The sequence below is a fragment of the Chiloscyllium plagiosum genome, unplaced genomic scaffold (assembly GCF_037043375.1).
Source record: "Chiloscyllium plagiosum isolate Xiang-an unplaced genomic scaffold, Cpla_swu_hap1 HiC_scaffold_39, whole genome shotgun sequence".
Classification (NCBI taxonomy): Eukaryota; Metazoa; Chordata; class Chondrichthyes; order Orectolobiformes; family Hemiscylliidae; genus Chiloscyllium; species Chiloscyllium plagiosum.
The window spans coordinates 8,631,052-8,650,481 of NW_028270177.1; the positions used below are offsets into that span (position 1 = coordinate 8,631,052).

The 19,430-nt window shown below is 49.0% G+C and overlaps 1 protein-coding gene across 2 annotated transcripts in view; it reads right to left on the bottom strand.

Annotated features, from left to right (window-relative positions):
- Window positions 1–19,430, bottom strand: part of LOC122540838 (integrin alpha-11-like) — a 179,738-nt gene that overhangs the window by 21,164 nt on the left and 139,144 nt on the right. For both annotated transcript variants that reach the window (XR_015753800.1, XM_087981311.1), the window contains exons 25-26: window positions 6,729–6,842; window positions 3,879–3,983 (exon numbers count right to left, since the gene is read on the bottom strand). Coding sequence is in view for 1 of the 2 variants with exons in the window: in XM_087981311.1 (XP_087837437.1) it covers window positions 3,879–3,983; window positions 6,729–6,842 (219 nt within the window). In the remaining variant the exon portion in view is untranslated. The remainder of the gene's footprint in view (window positions 1–3,878; window positions 3,984–6,728; window positions 6,843–19,430) is intronic.

A 19,430-nucleotide genomic window follows, 5' to 3' on the forward strand; every position in this document is an offset into this window, starting at 1 on the left:
CACACAGACCAAGTCCTGAACTATGAAAGCAACCACCCCAACACACACAAAAGAAGTTGCATCAAGACACTAATCAAAAGGGCCACAACACACTGCAGTACACCAGAACTGCAAAAAGAGGAAGAAGAACACCTATACAATGTATTCGCCAAAAACGGATACCCACACAATTTCATCAACAGATGCCTAAGGGAAAGACAAGGGAACGAGGACATGCCGCAACCCAAAGGACTAGCCACACTACCATACATGAAGAGCATTTCCAAACTAACAGCCAGACTACTATGACCACTAGGACTCATAACAGCACACAAACCAACAGCCACTCTTAGACAACAACTCACCAGAACGAAGGACCCGATACCCAGCATGAGCAAAACCAATGTAGTGTACAAAATCCCATGCAAGGACTGCACACAACACTACATAGGACAAACAGGAAGACAGCTAACGATCCGTATCCATGAACACCAACTAGCCACGAAACGACACGACCAGCTATCCTTAGTAGCCACACACGCAGATGACACTAATACATTAATTACATTCAAACACACACACACACTTATTACATTCAAACACACACAGATACACTAATTACATTCAAACACACTAATTACATTCAAACACACACACACTAATTATATTCCAACACATACAGATACACTAATTACATTCAAACACACACTTACACACTAATTATATTTGCACACACACTAATTTCGTTCAAACACGCACACACACTAATTACATTCAAACACGCACACACACTAATTACATTCAAACACACACACCCATTATATTCAGAGACCCACACACACACATCCTTACCAACCAACCACCTACACGCAGGCACTTTCCAAAATTTCACAGAATGTTAGCACAGAAGGCCTCACAGTGGGAGTGGTAGCACTGTGGAACAACCAACCCAATAATCCCCTGTCCTCTGCTTGCTATCCTGCACCCTCCTTTCCTTTTCAACAACTTACCTGATTCCCGTTTGAAAATTACATGTGAATTTATTTCCACTGCCCTTACAGGCAGCAGGATACCAATTGTAACAACTTGCTGATTGGAATCAAAAGTCCCCCGCTGCATCTTTGCGTTCTGCTGCTAACCGGAGTAGCCTCCTCATTGGGGCTTTCCTCAGGAATCTGGGGGTCGGGATACTGGAATTAAAGGCCAATTGTAACAGCCTGATTAGTGGAATTTTATTCCAGAATCTTAGCAAGACAATTTGACTGACATCCTGTTTGGATTACTCACTGGAGTGAAGGGTTCCTACATCATGGATAACTTCTTCAGTAAGGTACCCTTAACCATCACGGAGCAGGGGAAGGGAGGGGATGTAACTGGTGAAAAGTGTATTCAAGGGACAATTAAACACCCTTCTGGGGGAATACAATAAATAGCAGTAAGGGTAGACCTTTTGGCTCACTGAATCAGCTTCACCATTCAGTAGAGGGATGTGTTGGTGGTAATCTCATTTGTCTAATATACCAGAAGGAGTGGCTGACGGCGTAGTGATACTATTACTGGACTGGTAACCTGAGGACCTGGGTTTGAATCCTGTCGTGACAGATGGTGGAATTTGAATTCAATAAAAATCTGGAATTAAGAATCTAATGATGACCGTGAATCAATTGCCAATTGTCAGGAACACCCATCGGGATCACTAGTGTCCTTTGGGGAAGGAAACTGCCATCCTTACCTGGTCTGGCCGACATGTGATTCCAGACCCACAGCAATGTGGCTGACTCTTAACTGCCCCCTGGGTAATCTGGGATGGGCAATAAATGCTGGCCTAGCCAGCAATGTCCACACCCCACAAATGATTAAAGAAACGGCCATGGTGATGCTGTGGTAATTCAATTCCCACCATGGCAGAATGTTTGATATTCTCTTAATAAAACCTGAAGCTCGTCTCTGGACCCTCTCTCTATCATCGATTGTTGTAAAACCCAACAGGTTTACTGATGTCTTTTTATAGAGGAACACCATTCTTGAAGAATGGTCACAACAAACACCCTGCCTCCAGCACTGACCCTCAGTAGCAGTAGTGTGTACTATCGATAAGGTGGACTGCAGGAGTTCACCAAAGCTCCTCAGATAACACCTTCCAAACCACAAACACTTCCACCTAGAAGGACAAGGGTATATTACATGGGAACAGCATCCCCTGTAAATTCCCCTCCAAGTCGCTCACCATCCTGACTTGGAAATATATCATCGTTCCCTCACTGTGGCTAGGTCAAAATCCTGGAATTCCCTTTCTAAGAGCACTGTGGGTCAACTTACAGCAGGTGGACTGTAGCAGCTCAAGAAGGGAGCCAATCACCACCTTCTCAAGGGCAACTAGAGTCGGACAGTAAATGCTGGCCCAGCCAGTGATACCCACATCCCATGAGTGAACCAAAAAAGGGCTGGAAGGGGTTAAAAGGGATGTGGGCGAAATGCTGGCTAATGGGACTAGATTAATTTAGGATATCTGGTCAGGATGGACGAGTTGGACCAAAGAGTCTGTTTCCGTGCTGTACATCTCTACGACTCTCAACAAAGGGCTGTCAGACCTGCTGAGTTTCTCCAGCAATTTCAGTGCCTGTTTCAGATTTCCAGCACCTGCAGTTGTTTTATCTCTTGACCTTATCTGGTCTGGCCTACATGTGAATATAGGTGCAATGTGGTTGACTCTTAATTGCCCTCTGAAATGACAATGGCAAAGCCAGTCAGTCTCGGGGCAATAGGTGCTGGCCCAGACAGCGACACCCACATTCCATGGAAGAATAAATGTTTTAGAAAGTGTGATTACGAACAATTTTTTTTCAAGGTCACTCTCCCATCTACTTGCTGAAAGACCAAATATCAGTTGATTTCAGCCTTAAAGTTATTTAATAACGGACCACCCGCAGCCCTGCGGGATACAGCATTGCAAATGTCCACAACCTTCTGAATGAAGATTGTCTCCTCATCTCAGCATGACATGAGTGACCCCCATATCCTGACAATGTGACTTCATGAAACAGGCGAAGAAAATGGTTAGAAAGTGGGGCCGATAAATCGGAAAGGGATGTTACTGGCTGGTGGGAAACCCCTATTCCATTATAGTTCTAAGTGTCCTGTGGGATAATATTTGATCTGGATTATTATCAGTGTTAACAAGTTGGAGAGAAGAATTCCGCTTGAATGCATTAGGCAATCCAAACAATCACCAATTTAATTTATATAGCACCATTAATGTCACAAAGCACACACGGTTCTTCACAGGAAAAAGTTAAAAATCACATAACACCAGGTTGTAGTCCAACAGGTTTATTTGGAAGCACTAGCTTTTGGAGCGCTGCTCCTTCATCAGCTACCTTCATCATGGCTTCACAGGAGGGTTAGCAGACAGAATATCTCACAGTGAAATCTCATGCACTGAGCTACATTCTGCTGCTGTCTGTTGGCTTCTGGTTTTAATCAGAACTGTTCCCCATTGAGAGTGTGAATGGGACACGCTCCAACTGGCCTCAGCACCCATGGGTGGGATGTTCGTCAGCACACCCACTCCTGACCCTTGTCACTTGGGCTATGTGTGTGTGAGAGGCTGTATGGTGCTTGACACGCAGGATAACAGGCATGTGGCGTGACCACTTGGAGGGACAGTTGCTTAGAGTCAGTGACTCCAGAGGAGGAGGGGGGGAGCAATTATTTACAGTGAGTGTAGAATAACCTGAACATGGGAAATAAACAACAGAAGGATTTGAAATAAATGGTTTACAGCATTTTCCTTTTTATAAATAGATGAAAGTCCTTAGCTGAGATCAAAGACTCTGACTTCAAACAGTTTCGTTTTCACATTAAAGTTTGTATTTTCCAGAACAACAATGCCTCCTTACCAGTTTCTCGTAAGTCCTCAGATCCTCTGTGACAGCTTGTCCTCTGGGAGGGAGCCACTGCTGCTGAGCCACATGACCGGTCAAAGTGCACTGGATCCCATCTTGCTGCAAATCATCGAACACAGCAACAAGGTAAATAGACACAGGAGTGTGAGGACCAAAACACCATTGTCATAATAACATTACCCAGATTTGTTATAAGTGTCCAGGTGAAATCATTCAGGTTGGAGAGAGACTGACTATTGAGCAGGTTGGTTAAGAGGCTGGGAGGACATGAGTGGAATTATTTTGTGGTTGTACAGAGGTGTTTGTAATAGCGGGAAAAAAAACCACAAAGGTGGACAATGGGTACCAGGTGCGAACTGTGCAGAAGCCAAAAGGGGAAGGATGTTACTGCAGTGTTTTCTTACACCAGACAAGGCTGGTTGAGGTGGGCAAAATTACAGAGAGGAAGCAAGTTTTTAGCTTAATAGAGGGCACAATAACCAGAGGGCATAGATTTGAGGTAAAACATGAACGGATTTTAGGAGATTTAAGGAAGAATCTTTTTCACCCACAGGCTAGTGGATATCTGGAACCTCCTGCCTGCAAAGATGGTAGAGGCAGGAGCCTTCACTACATTTAAATAGCACCCGAAGCACCAGAGCTTTACAGCAGTACAGACACGATAGGCCGAAAGGCCATTTCTGTGCCGTAAAACTCTACAACTCCAAGTAAACAAGTGAATACAGCTGCACCCACCGAGGCCTACTCAACATCGGAGAAACCAAATGCAGACTGAGTGACCGCTTTGCAGATCACCTGCAGTCCGTGCGCAAGCATAATCCTGACCTTCCCGTAGCTGGTCATTTTAACACAGCATCATACCCACATATCTGTACTTGCCATGCTGTAGTGTTCCAGTGAATCACAGCGCAAACTGGAGGAACAACATCTCATCTTCAGACTAGGCACTTTCCAGCCTTAGAAACATAGTATGTAGAACAGTCTAGGCCCTTCGGCCCTCTGTGCTGTGCCAACCTTTCATCCTACTCTAAGATCAAACTAACCTACATACTCTTAATTTTATTATCATCAATGTACCTTTCCAAGAGTTGCTTAAATGTCCCTAATGTATCTGACTCCACTACCACTGCTGTCAGTGCATTCCAGGTACCTATCACTCTCTGACATCAGAACCTACCTCTGTCAGAACCTACCTCTGACATCTCCCATAAACCTTCCTACAATCACCTTAAAATTATGCTCCCCTCCTTGAAATTGCCATATTCTGGACTTAATATTGAGCTCAACACCTTCAAATTGTGAACTCACTCCCATTTCTTCCCTTTCTTTAAGCTTTATTTGTTATATTTTTCTGTCACCATGTCCTCCCGACCCTCCCCCATCCCAGTGGGACTGTTCTGTTTCCAGTCTGGCCGTTAGGCACCCCATTGCTCTGACATTCTCACATTCCAATCACTTAACCTGAACTATCAACATCTTTTCACCAGCAGCACTCTGCACCCCACCACCGCCATCCATCCTCCCCCATCTATTGCACATTGACTACCCCCCCCCCCCCCCCCCCCCCCGGACAAACTTCATGTCAGCTCTGATGAAGAGTCATCTAGACTCAAAACCTTAGTTTGCCCTCTCTCCATGGATGCTGTCTGACCTGTTGTGATTTCCAGCATTTCTTGTTTTCAATGGCAATGTCTGAAGCCGGTTCACACAGAACCACTACAGTGCCCCATTCTGGGCAAAGTTTGAACAGCAAGTGTAAAGGCAGGACCAATCTGCAGCATCCAGTTCAAACAGTTTCCACCAGACTCGGTTAGGGGAGTGGGTCCTGCTGATCACTAACTGGTGACTCAGTTGGGTGAATGGATGTCAGTTGAGAATGGGATTGGGAGAATGTGATGCCTCGGTGGTTGAATGGCTTGATGACACTCACTAGGAGGACTGCAGATGCTGGAGAGTCAGAGTCAAAAAATGTGGCACTGGAAAAGCACAGCAGGTCAAGCAGTATCTGAGGAGCAGGAGAGTCAATGTTTTGAGCATATGAAGGACTGATGCCTGTAATGTTGACAGTCCTGCTCCTCGGATGCTGCCTGACCTGCTGTGCTTTTCCAGCACCACACTTTTCTATGATGATGATGACGCTCACTGCCCAGATTGAAATATTGGTCAGTGTACCGCTCCCAGTCAGCCCTGCCAGGAATATAAGGAGCAGAATTGATGAGAAAAAGGAGGACAAACATTAACACAACACATATGAGTGTTTGTTAATATTTACTGCAGGGTTCACACAGATAAAATGTAAAACACATCACATTTAAGTGGAATAATATCATCAGAAAATCCTTCACAGAGACTTTTCTCATAGAAAGAAGTCTTACCATCAACACCAGTCTCATGAAGAGGGAACGTCACTGGTATGGACTGATTGTTCACTTGCGGCATTCAGGAGAGTGTCAGATAATTACTTGGAAACAAGTGTGCAAGAGTATCCGGAGAAAGGAGGAGATTAGCATGAGATAACAACACTTATTTAATGAGTCAATGCAGGCACAATGGGCCAAATGGCCTCCTCCTGTGCTGTAACACTTCTGCGATTCTGATGGCCTCTTTCTCTGCTGTAAACATCAAGTCCATGTCAGTCCCTTTCTCGAAGAGTGAAACTCACCATTGGGAAGTCTACTTGTCCTCTCATTGAATTACCAACAGCATCCCAAACATTGAAAGGGAGTGTTACCATCAGTAATTGGAATGGCATTAGTGGAATCACCCTGGTAGAGAGAGTGTCACCCTGTCATTGACAGACTGTCACTCATTTAGCTCAGCAGTAATGCAGTTCTCTGTACTCACCGGGCTGCTGGAGCTGTTAGTCAGGACCAGGAGAAGATTGCTCCCTTTAGTTAGTGTCGGGATGGTCACTTTGACCAGCAAATGGCCAACAGTGAAAGGTCCCAGATTCTGAAGCTGCAAGGAAACCGAGAGAACAGCATGAGAGGCTTTGGAGAGAGCAAGTGTCCAACAAGCCCATCCATTTCTCATCTCTAAATCCACCTTTGGTGCCATCATTAATCAAAGTGCTCATGAAGTGAGAATCTAGGAGCACCTGACAATATGATAATGTCCTTTGCACTTCTTTCAATATGAGCATACAAGCAATGGGCAACAAATACCACGCTTTTGACTGAAGACCCATTATAAAATAAAAAATACAGCCCCAGCCTGCTTCTCCAACGTAACAGTGACAGCTGCACTGTCTGGGGTGTCGGACTTTGATTGGGATTTTAAACAGACGCCCATCAACCCTCTTAGGTAGTTGCAAAAGATGCCACGTGCCCATCTCAAAGGAAAGCAGGGCAGTTCCTCCTGGCACAGAAATGCCAGAACCAAGCTCCTGTCCAAGGAATTCACCATTCTGACTTGGAAATATATATAGCCAGCTACCTGACAAAGGAACAGTGCTCTGAAAGCTTGTACTTCCAAATAAACCAAATAAACTCTAACGCGGTGTTGTGTGATTTTTAACTTTGTCTTGGAGAATGTGGTGGTGAGCTGCCTTCTTGAACCACTGCAGTCCATGTGCTGTAGGTTGACCCACAATACCATTGGCAGAGGAATGCCAGGACTTTGATCCAGTGACAGTGAAGGAACGGTGATATAATTCCAAGTCAGGATGGTGAATGGCTTGGAGGCTGGTGTTCCCATGTATTTGCTACTCCTGTTCATCTTGTGTTTTGGAAGTGGTCTTGTGTTTGGAAGGTGCAATCTAAGGATCTTTGGTGAATTTCTGCACTGCATCTTGTAGATGGTACATACTGCTGCTACAGACCATCGGTGGTGGAGTTAGTGGATGTTTGTGGATTTGGTGCCAATCAGTTGGGCTGCTTTGTCCTGGATGGTGTCTTGAACGTTGAGTGTTGCTGGAGCAGCACCCATCCAGAAAGTATTCCATCACTTTCCTGAGTTGTGCCTTGTAGATGGTGGACAGGCTTTGGGGAGTCAGGAGGTAATTTATTCACTGCAGGATTCCTAGCCCCTGACCTTCTCTTGTGGCCACTGTATTTTCATGGTGAGTCCAACTGAGTTTCTGATCAATGATAACCCACAGGGTACTGATCGTGGGAGATTCAGTGATGGTAATGCTGTTGAATATCAAGGGGCGGTTGTTCAATTATTAGACAGTAGCTTTCAGGAATGTGGCTCGCCATCACTTTCTCAAGGGCCAGTTAAAGATGGGCAGTGAATGCTGGCCCAGGCAGTGATGCTTGTGAAATAATCTTAAAAAAAATCACAAAAGTAGATTCCCTGATTATTACTACTTGGATAATGGAACTTGTTGTGTGCAAATTGATTTCTGTCTTTCCTATGGTGATTAGAGGCTCTCTGCTCTTGAGATGACCCAGGATCGTTCATGAAATGTGATTTCTTCTTTTCTTTTCATCAGTCGGTGAGAAAGCCCATCCACTGAGATCTTTCCCAGGTTCAGAGCAAACTGAGGGCCACAGCCAGAGCCTGCCCCCATCCCTACCCCCACCCCAGGAGAGTGTGGGTAGGATTACTGGGCTCCAGGTAAATCACACTGTACAGGGACCCCCCCCCCTTCCCCGGGGAGTGGGAGTAAATCATACTGTTCAGGGACCCCCCCCCCCCTCCTCCTGGGGGTAAATCACACTATACAGGGCCTCCTCTTCCCCTGGGGAGGTAAATCACACTGTTCAGGGACCCCCCTGTCCAGGGGGTAAATCACACTGTACAGGGACTCCCCTCCCCCTGGGGGGTAAATCACACTGGTCAGAGACCCCCCTGTCCAGGGAGTAAATCACACTGTACAGGGACCCCCCTCCCCCACCCCAGGGTAAATCACTGTCAAGGACCCCCCCAGGGGTAAATCATACTTCCCAGGGACACCCCTCCCCAGGGGGTATATCACACTGTTCAGGGACCCCCCTCCCCCACCCCTAGGGGTTAGTTACTCGGTGTGTCTTTGATGCCTTCCCACTTTCAAACTGATCTTCAAACAAAACAGAAAGGTCACATGTTGCCACTTTGACTTATTCAAAGGTGCCCTGACCTCAACTTTGACTCCAGTGTTGGGTTTCTCCAAAGCCTGGAGCCTGGGACAGTCTTCCCTCAGGACAGTTACAGTTACAGAACAAATCTGACAGTAAATGTCTAATTTGACCACGATTTATGTGCAATCCTCATGGAATTTTCAGTATAAGGACAGCACCCAGTTTAAATTCATGTTCCAATCGTCTCCAGCTGCTGACTAATTATTTAACCCAATCTATAAAGAAATCTTTCATCACAATTATTAAGAAATGCCATTTGATTTTTAAAGCCTCATGTTGTTAAGATGAAAAGTATGAGAGTTGAGGGAATGTTAACAGACGATGGAATCTTTTCACATCGCAATCCCTGTGGTCTCCATTTAATGTTTCCATCAAAGTTCCAGTCAGTGCTTTGCCAGAATTTCCATGCAAGCTCCTTGAGATATGCAGTGGAAACTCCATTCCAATTCTCCGGGATATGCTGCCAGAATTCCTTGATAGGAGCACTTTGTTGGAAATTTATTACAGATATCTCAGCACATAGTGTCTGTGTTTCCATACAGCTTGTTTGTTTAGTACACTATGCTGGGTTAAAGACATATAAATCCTAGCTGGTATTCCTTAGGGACAAATCATTTGAGTCAGATACAGGTTAAGTCTTACCTGCGGCCCTGGACAATGCCTGTGCACAACCTGCCTCTACCCTCTATACTAAGCCATAAAGATATGAGTGTATCATGCAATGTATACAGACAATGTTCTTGGAACATAGTGTGAATACCAAAGCCGATTGTATCACAGGGGACTCAGGTGACCCATCTACTGTGTGCAATTTTCAACTGAAACAACAACTAGCTGTTTTCCCTGGAGCGTCGGAGGCTGAGGGGTGACCTGATAGAGGTTAATAAAATCATGAGGGGAAAGTCTTTTCCCTGGGCTGGGAGAGAATTAGAGGGTGTAGGTTTAGAGTGAGTGGGGAAAGATATAAAAGAGAGCTAATCAGCAACTTTTTCACTCAGAGGGTGGTATGTGTATGGAATGAGCTGCTAGAGGAAGTGGTGGAGGCTGGTACAATTGCAACATTTAAAAAGCATCTGGATGGGTATATGAATAGGAAGGGTTTAGAGGGATATGGGCCGGGTGCTGGCAGGTGGGATTAGATGGGGTTGGGATATCTGGTTGGCATGGACGGGTTGGACTGAAGGGTCTGTTTCCGTGCTGTACATCTGTATGACGCTTGGGGAAATGTCATAAGATTATGAACTGGTAGAGAGAGTGCTCAAAAAGGTAATGGAATATTGGGCTTTATGGAGATAGTGAGAACTCCGGATACTGGAGACTCAGAGTGGATACAAAGTGGAGCTGGAAAAACCACAGCAGGTCAAACAGCATCAGAGAAGAAGGGGAGTCAATGTTTCAGGTAGGATCTTTGAAAGGTTGCTGCGTTGATCTTTCTTATGATCACGCCATCCAGCACATTCCACCTGCACCCACATCCAACACATTCCACCTGCATCTCCATCCAACACATTCCACCTGCATCTGCATCCAACACATTCCACCTGCACCCGCATCCAACACATTCCACCTGCACCCGCATCCAACACATTCCTCCTGCGCCCACATCCAGCACATTCCTCCTGCGCCCACATCCAGCACATTCTACCTGCACCCGCATCCAACACATTCCACCTGCACCCGCATCCAACACATTCCACCTGTACCCGCATCCAACACATTCCTCCTGCACCCGCATCCAACACATTCCACCTGCACCCACATCCAACACATTCCACCTGCACCCGCATCCAACACATTCCTCCTGCGCCCACATCCAGCACATTCCTCCTGCGCCCACATCCAGCACATTCCTCCTGCGCCCACATCCAACACATTCCACCTGCACCCGCATCCAACACATTCCACCTGCACCCGCATCCAACACATTCCTCCTGCACCCGCATCCAACACATTCCACCTGCACCCACATCCAACACATTCCACCTGCACCCGCATCCAACACATTCCTCCTGCGCCCGCATCCAACACATTCCTCCTGCGCCCGCATCCAACACATTCCACCTGCACCCGCATCCAACACATTCCACCTGCACCCGCATCCAACACATTCCACCTGCACCCGCATCCAACACATTCCACCTGCACCCGCATCCAACACATTCCACCTGCACCCGCATCCAACACATTCCTCCTGCGCCCACATCCAGCACATTCCACCTGCACCCACATCCAACACATTCCACCTGCACCCACATCCAACACATTCCTCCTGCGCCCACATCCAGCACATTCCACCTGCACCCACATCCAACACATTCCACCTGCACCCACATCCAACACATTCCACCTGCACCCGCATCCAAGAGAGTCAACCTGCACCTGCCTCCAACACATTCCACCTGCACCCGCATCCAACCTATTCCACCTGCACCTACATCCAACACATTCAACGTTCACCCGTATCCAACACATTCCACCTGCACCTTCATCCAACACATTCCACCTGCACCTGCATCCAACACATTCCACCTGCACCTTCATCCAACACATTCCAACTGCGCCCACTTCCGGCACATTCCACCTGCACCAGCATCCAACACATTCCACCAGCACCCACATCCAACACATTCCACCTGCACCCCAATCCAACACATTCCTGCTGCACCCACATCCAGCACATTCCACCTGCACCCACATCCAGCACATTCCACCTGCACCCACATCCAGCACATTCCACCTGCACCCACATCCAGCACATTCTACCTGCACCCACATCCAACACATTCCACCTGTACCCGCATCCAAGAGAGTCAACCTGCACCTGCCTCCAACACATTCCACCTGCACCCTCATTCAGCACATTTCACCTGCACCCACATCCAACACATCCACCTGCACCTGCATCCAACACATTCCAACTGCATCTGCATCGAACACCTTCCCCCTGCATCTGCATCCAACACCTTCCACCTGCACCGTCATCCAATACATTCCATCTGCACCTGCATCCAATACATTCAACGTTCACCTGCATCCAACACATTCCACCTACACCCGCATCCAACACAATCCACCTGCACCCGCATCCAACACAATCCACCTGCACCCGCATCCAACACAATCCACCTGCACCCATATCAGGCACATTCCACCTGGACCTCCATTCAACACATTCCATCTGCACGCACACCCAACACATTCCACCTGCACCCGCAACCAACACATTCCAACTGCACCCGCCTCCAACACATTCCACCTGCACCCACATCCAACACATTCCACCTGCACCCACATCCAACACATTCCAACTGCACCCACATCCAGCACACTCCACCTGCATCTGCATCCAACGGACTTCACCTGCACCTTCCTCCAACACATTCCACCTGCACACGCATCCAACACATTCCACCTGCACCCACATCCAGCACATTCCACCTGCACCGTCATCCAATACATACCACCTGCACCTGCATACAACACATTACACCTGCACCCCAACCCAACACATTCCTCCTGCACCCACATCCAGCACATTCTACCTGCACCCGCATCCAACACATTCCACCTGCACCCGCATCCAAGAGAGTCAACCTGCACCTGCCTCCAACACATTCCACCTGCACCCGCATCCAACCTATTCCACCTGAACCTACATCCAACACATTCCACCTGCAACCGTATCCAACACATTCCACCTGCACCTACATCCAACACATTCCACCTGCACCCTCATCCAACACATTCCACCTGCAACCGTATCCAACACATTCCATCTGCACCTGCCTCTAACACATTCCACCTGCACCTTCATCCAACACATTCCACCTGCACCTGCATCTAACACATTCCACCTGCACCTTCATCCAATACATTCAACGTGCACCCACATCCAACACATTCCACCTGCGTCTGCATCCAACTCATTCCAACTGCGCCCACTTCCGGCACATTCCACCTGCACCAGCATCCAACACATTCCACCTGCACCAGCACATTCCACCTGCACCCACATCCAGCACATTCCATCTGCATCTGCAACCAACACATTTCACCTGCACCTTCATCCAATACATTCCTCCTGCACAGTCATCTAATACATTTCACCTGCACCCACATCCAACACATTCCAACTGCACCCGCCTCCAACACATTCCACCTGCACATACATCCAACACATTACACCTCCACCCACATCCGACACATTCCACCTGCACCCATATCCAACCCATTCCACGTGCACCTACATCCAAAACATTCAACGTACACCCGCATCCAACACATTCCAGCTGCAACTTCATCCAACACATTCCACCTGCACCCGCCTCCAACACATTCCACCTGCACCTGCATCCAACCCATTCCACCTGCACTTACATCCAACACATTCAACGTACACCTGCTTCCAACACATTCCATCTGCACCCATACACAACACATTCCACCTGCACCCACATCCAGCACATTCCACCTGCACCCGCATCCAACACATTCCACCTGCACCAACATCCAACACATTCAACGTACACCCGCTTCCAACACATTCCACCTGCACCCCAAACCAACACATTCCATCTGCACCCATACACAACACATTCCACCTGCACCTGCAACCAACCATTCCACCTGCACACACATCCAGCACATTCTATCTTCATCCAACACATTCAACGTGCATCCGCATCCAACTCATTCCACCTGCAGCTGCATCCAACACATTCCACCTGCATCTGCATCCAACACATTCCACCTGCACAGTCATCCAATACATTCCATCTGCACCTGCATCCAACACATTCCACCTGCACACACATCCAGCACATTCTATCTTCATCCAACACATTCAACGTGCATCCGCATCCAACTCATTCCACCTGCAGCTGCATCCAACACATTCCACCTGCATCTGCATCCAACACATTCCACCTGCACAGTCATCCAATACATTCCATCTGCACCTGCATCCAATACATTCAACGTTCACCCGCATCCAACACATTCCACCTACACCCGCATCCAACACAATCCACCTGCACCCGCATCCAACACAATCCACCTGCACCCGCATCCAACACAATCCACCTGCACCCATATCAGGCACATTCCACCTGGACCTCCATTCAACACATTCCATCTGCACGCACACCCAACACATTCCACCTGCACCCGCAACCAACACATTCCAACTGCACCCGCCTCCAACACATTCCACCTGCACCCACATCCAACACATTCCAACTGCACCCACATCCAGCACATTCCACCTGCATCTGCATCCAACGGACTTCACCTGCACCTTCATCCAACACATTCCACCTGCACATGCATCCAACACATTCCACCTGCACCCACATCCAACACATTCCTCCTGCACCCACATCCAGCACATTCCACCTGCACCCACATCCAGCACATTCCACCTGCACCCGCATCCAACACATTCCACCTGCACCCGCATCCAAGAGAGTCAACCTGCACCTGCCTCCAACACATTCCACCTGCACCCGCATCCAACCTATTCCACCTGAACCTACATCCAACACATTCAACGTGCACCCACATCCAACACATTCCACCTGCGTCTGCATCCAACTCATTCCAACTGCGCCCACTTCCGGCACATTCCACCTGCACCAGCATCCAACACATTCCACCTGCACCAGCACATTCCACCTGCACCCACATCCAGCACATTCCATCTGCATCTGCAACCAACACATTTCACCTGCACCTTCATCCAATACATTCCTCCTGCACAGTCATCTAATACATTCCACCTGCACCCACATCCAACACATTCCTCCTGCACCCACATCCAGCACATTCCACCTGCACCCACATCCAGCACATTCCACCTGCACCCGCATCCAACACATTCCACCTGCACCCGCATCCAAGAGAGTCAACCTGCACCTGCCTCCAACACATTCCACCTGCACCCGCATCCAACCTATTCCACCTGAACCTACATCCAACACATTCAACGTGCACCCACATCCAACACATTCCACCTGCGTCTGCATCCAACTCATTCCAACTGCGCCCACTTCCGGCACATTCCACCTGCACCAGCATCCAACACATTCCACCTGCACCAGCACATTCCACCTGCACCCACATCCAGCACATTCCATCTGCATCTGCAACCAACACATTTCACCTGCACCTTCATCCAATACATTCCTCCTGCACAGTCATCTAATACATTCCACCTGCACCCACATTCAACACATTCCACCTGCTCCTGCATCCAACACATTCCACCTGCACCCTCATTCAGCACATTTCACCTGCACCTGCATCCAACACCTTCCCACTGCATCTGCATCCAACACATTCCACCTGCACCGTCATCCAATACATTCCATCTGCACCTGCATCCAATACATTCAACGTTCACCCGCATCCAACACAATCCACCTGCACCCACATCAGGCACATTCCACCTGGACCTCCATTTAACACATTCCACCTGCACCCGCAACCAACACATTCCACCTGCACCCACATCCAACACATTCCACCTGCACCTACATCCAACACATTACACCTCCACCCACATCCGACACATTCCACCTGCACCCGTATCCAACCCATTCCACGTGCACCTACATCCAAAACATTCAACGTACACCCGCATCCAACACATTCCAGCTGCAACTTCATCCAACACATTCCACCTGCACCCGCCTCCAACACATTCCACCTGCACCTGCATCCAACCCATTCCACCTGCACTTACATCCAACACATTCAACGTACACCTGCTTCCAACACATTCCATCTGCACCCATACACAACACATTCCACCTGCACCCACATCCAGCACATTCCACCTGCACCCGCATCCAACACATTCCACCTGCACCAACATCCAACACATTCAACGTACACCCGCTTCCAACACATTCCACCTGCACCCCAAACCAACACATTCCATCTGCACCCATACACAACACATTCCACCTGCACCCACATCCAGCACATTCCACCTGCACCTGCAACCAACCATTCCACCTGCACACACATCCAGCACATTCTATCTTCATCCAACACATTCAACGTGCATCCGCATCCAACTCATTCCACCTGCAGCTGCATCCAACACATTCCACCTGCATCTGCATCCAACACATTCCACCTGCACAGTCATCCAATACGTTCCACCTGCACCTGCATCCAACACATTCCACCTGCACCCACATTCAACACATTCCACCTGCACCCGCATCCAGCACATTCCACCTGCAGCCCCATCCAACACATTCCACCTGCACCTGCATCCAACACATTCCACCTGCACCCGCATCCAACACATTTCACCTGCACCAGCAACCAACACATTCCACCTCCAGCCGAATCCAACACATTCCACCTGCACCCGCATCCAAAATATTCCACCAGTACCCAACTCATTCCACGTGCACATACATTCAACGTACACCTGCATCCAACATATTCCACCTGTACCCGCATCCAACACATTCCACCTGCACAGTCATCCAATACGTTCCACCTGCACCTGCATCCAACACATTCCAGCTGCACCCACATCCAGCACATTCCACCGGCACCTTCATCCAACACATTCCATGTGCACTTGCATCTAACACATTCCACCTACATCTACATCCAACACATTCCTCCTGCACCTACATCCAACACATTCCACCTGCACCTTCATCCAACACATTCCACCTGCACCTGCATCTAACACATTCCACCTGCAACCACATCCAAAACATTCCATCTGCACCCATATCCAACACATTCCACCTGCACCCACATTCATCACATTCCACCTGCACCCACATTCAACACATTCCACCTGCACCCACATCCAACACATTCTACCTGCAACCACATTCCACCTGCACCCGCATCCAACACATTCCACCTGCACCCGCATCCAACACATTCCACCTGCACCAGCATCCAACACATTCCACCTGCACCAGCATCCAACACATTCCAGCTGCACCTTCATCCAGCACATTCCACCTGCACCCGCATCCAACACGTTCCACCTGCATCCAGCACTTTCCACCTGCACCCGCATCCAACACTTCCCAGCAGCACCTTCATCCAGCACTTTCCACCCACACCAGCATCCAACACATTCAACCTGCACCCGCTCCAGCACATTCCACCTGCACCCGCATCCAGCACATTCCACCTTCACCCACATCCAACACATTCCACCTGCACCCACATCCAACACATTCCACCTGCACCCGCATCTAACACATTCCACCTGCATGCAACACCTTCCACCTGCACCCGCATCCAACACAGTCCACCTGCACCCGCATCCAGCACATTCCACCTGCACCCGCATCCAGCACATTCCACCTGCACCCGCATCCAGCACATTCCACCTGCACCCGCATACAACACATTCCACCTGCACCTGCATCCAACACATTCCACCTGCACCCGCATCCAGCACATTCCACCTGCAGCCGCATCCAACACGTTCCACCTGCATCCAGCACTTTCCACCTGCACCCGCATCCAACACTTCCCAGCAGCACCTTCATCCAGCACTTTCCACCTACACCAGCATCCAACACATTCAACCTGCACCCGCTCCAGCACATTCCACCTGCACCCACATCCAGCACATTCCACCTTCACCCACATCCAACACATTCCACCTGCACCTGCTTCCAGCACATTCTACCTGCACCCACATGCAACACATTCCACCTGCACCCACATCCAACACATTCCACCTGCACCCACATGCAACACATTCCACCTGCACCCACATGCAACACATTCCACCTGCACCCACATGCAACACATTCCACCTGCACCCACATGCAACACATTCCACCTGCACCCACATCCATTTGAGGTTTGTCCTCCTCTCCCTGTAGAATCGTTGAACGGTAGGGTTTGGGGCCTAGCTTTGCTGCTCCTCTCCCTTGTAAAACTGCTGTCTTTTGTGTACAGCTGTCAATGTTTTTTGTAAACTGTTTTGTAATTTGTTTAATAAAATATGCACCCACATCCAAAACATTCCATCTGCCCCCACATCCAACACATTCCACCTGCACCCACATCCAACACATTCCACCTGCACCCACATCCAACACATTCCACCTGCACCCACATGCAACACATTCCACCTGCACCCACATCCAACACATTCCACCTGCACCCACATCCAGCACATTCCACCTGCACCCACATCCAACACATTCTACCTGCACCCACATCCAACACATTCCACCTGCACCCACATCTAACACATTCCACCTGCATGCAACACCTTCCACCTGCACCCGCATCCAACACAGTCCACCTGCACTCGCATCCAACACATTCCACCTGCACCTGCATTCAACACATTCCACCTGCACCTGCTCCAGCACATTCCACCTGCTCCAGCATCCAACACATTCCACCTGCAACTTAATCCAACACATTCCACCTGCACCAGCATTCAACACATTCCACCTGCACCTGCTCCAGCACATTCCACCTGCTCCAGCATCCAACACATTCCACCTGCAACTTAATCCAACACATTCCACCTGCACCTGCATTCAACACATTCCACCTGCACCTGCTCCAGCACATTCCACCTGCTCCAGCATCCAACACATTCCACCTGCAACTTAATCCAACACATTCCACCTGCACCAGCATCCAACACATTCCACCTGCACCAGCATCCAACACATTCCACCTGCACCCGCATCCAGCACATTCCACCTGTACCTTCATCCAACACATTCTACCTCCACCCGAATCCAGCACATTCCACCTGCACCCGCATCCAAAACATTCCATCTGTACCTGCATCCAACACATTCGACCTGCACCTTCTTCGAGCACATTCCACCTGCACCCGCATTCAGCACATTCCACCTCCGCCCGCATCCAACACATTCCACTGCACCTTCATCTGGGACATTCCACGCAGACCCGCGTCCAACACAATCCACCTGCACCTGCTCAAGCACATTCCACCTGCACCCACATCCAACACATTCCACCTGCACCTGCTCCAGCACATTCCACCTGGTCCAGCATCCAACACATTCCACCTGCAACTTAATCCAACACATTCCACCTGCACCCACATTCATCACATTCCACCTGCACCTGCTTCCAGCACATTCTACCTGCACCCACATGCAACACATTCCACCTGCACCCACATCCAACACATTCCACCTGCACCCACATGCAACACATTCCACCTGCACCCACATGCAACACATTTCACCTGCACCCACATCCAAAACATTCCATCTGCCCCCACATCCAACACATTCCACCTGCACCCACATCCAACACATTCCACCTGCACCCACATCCAACACATTCCACCTGCACCCACATTCAACACATTCCACCTGCACCCACATCCAACACATTCCACCTGCACCCACATCCAACACATTCCACCTGCACCCACATCGAAAACATTCCATCTGCAACCACATCCAACACATTCCACCTGCACCCA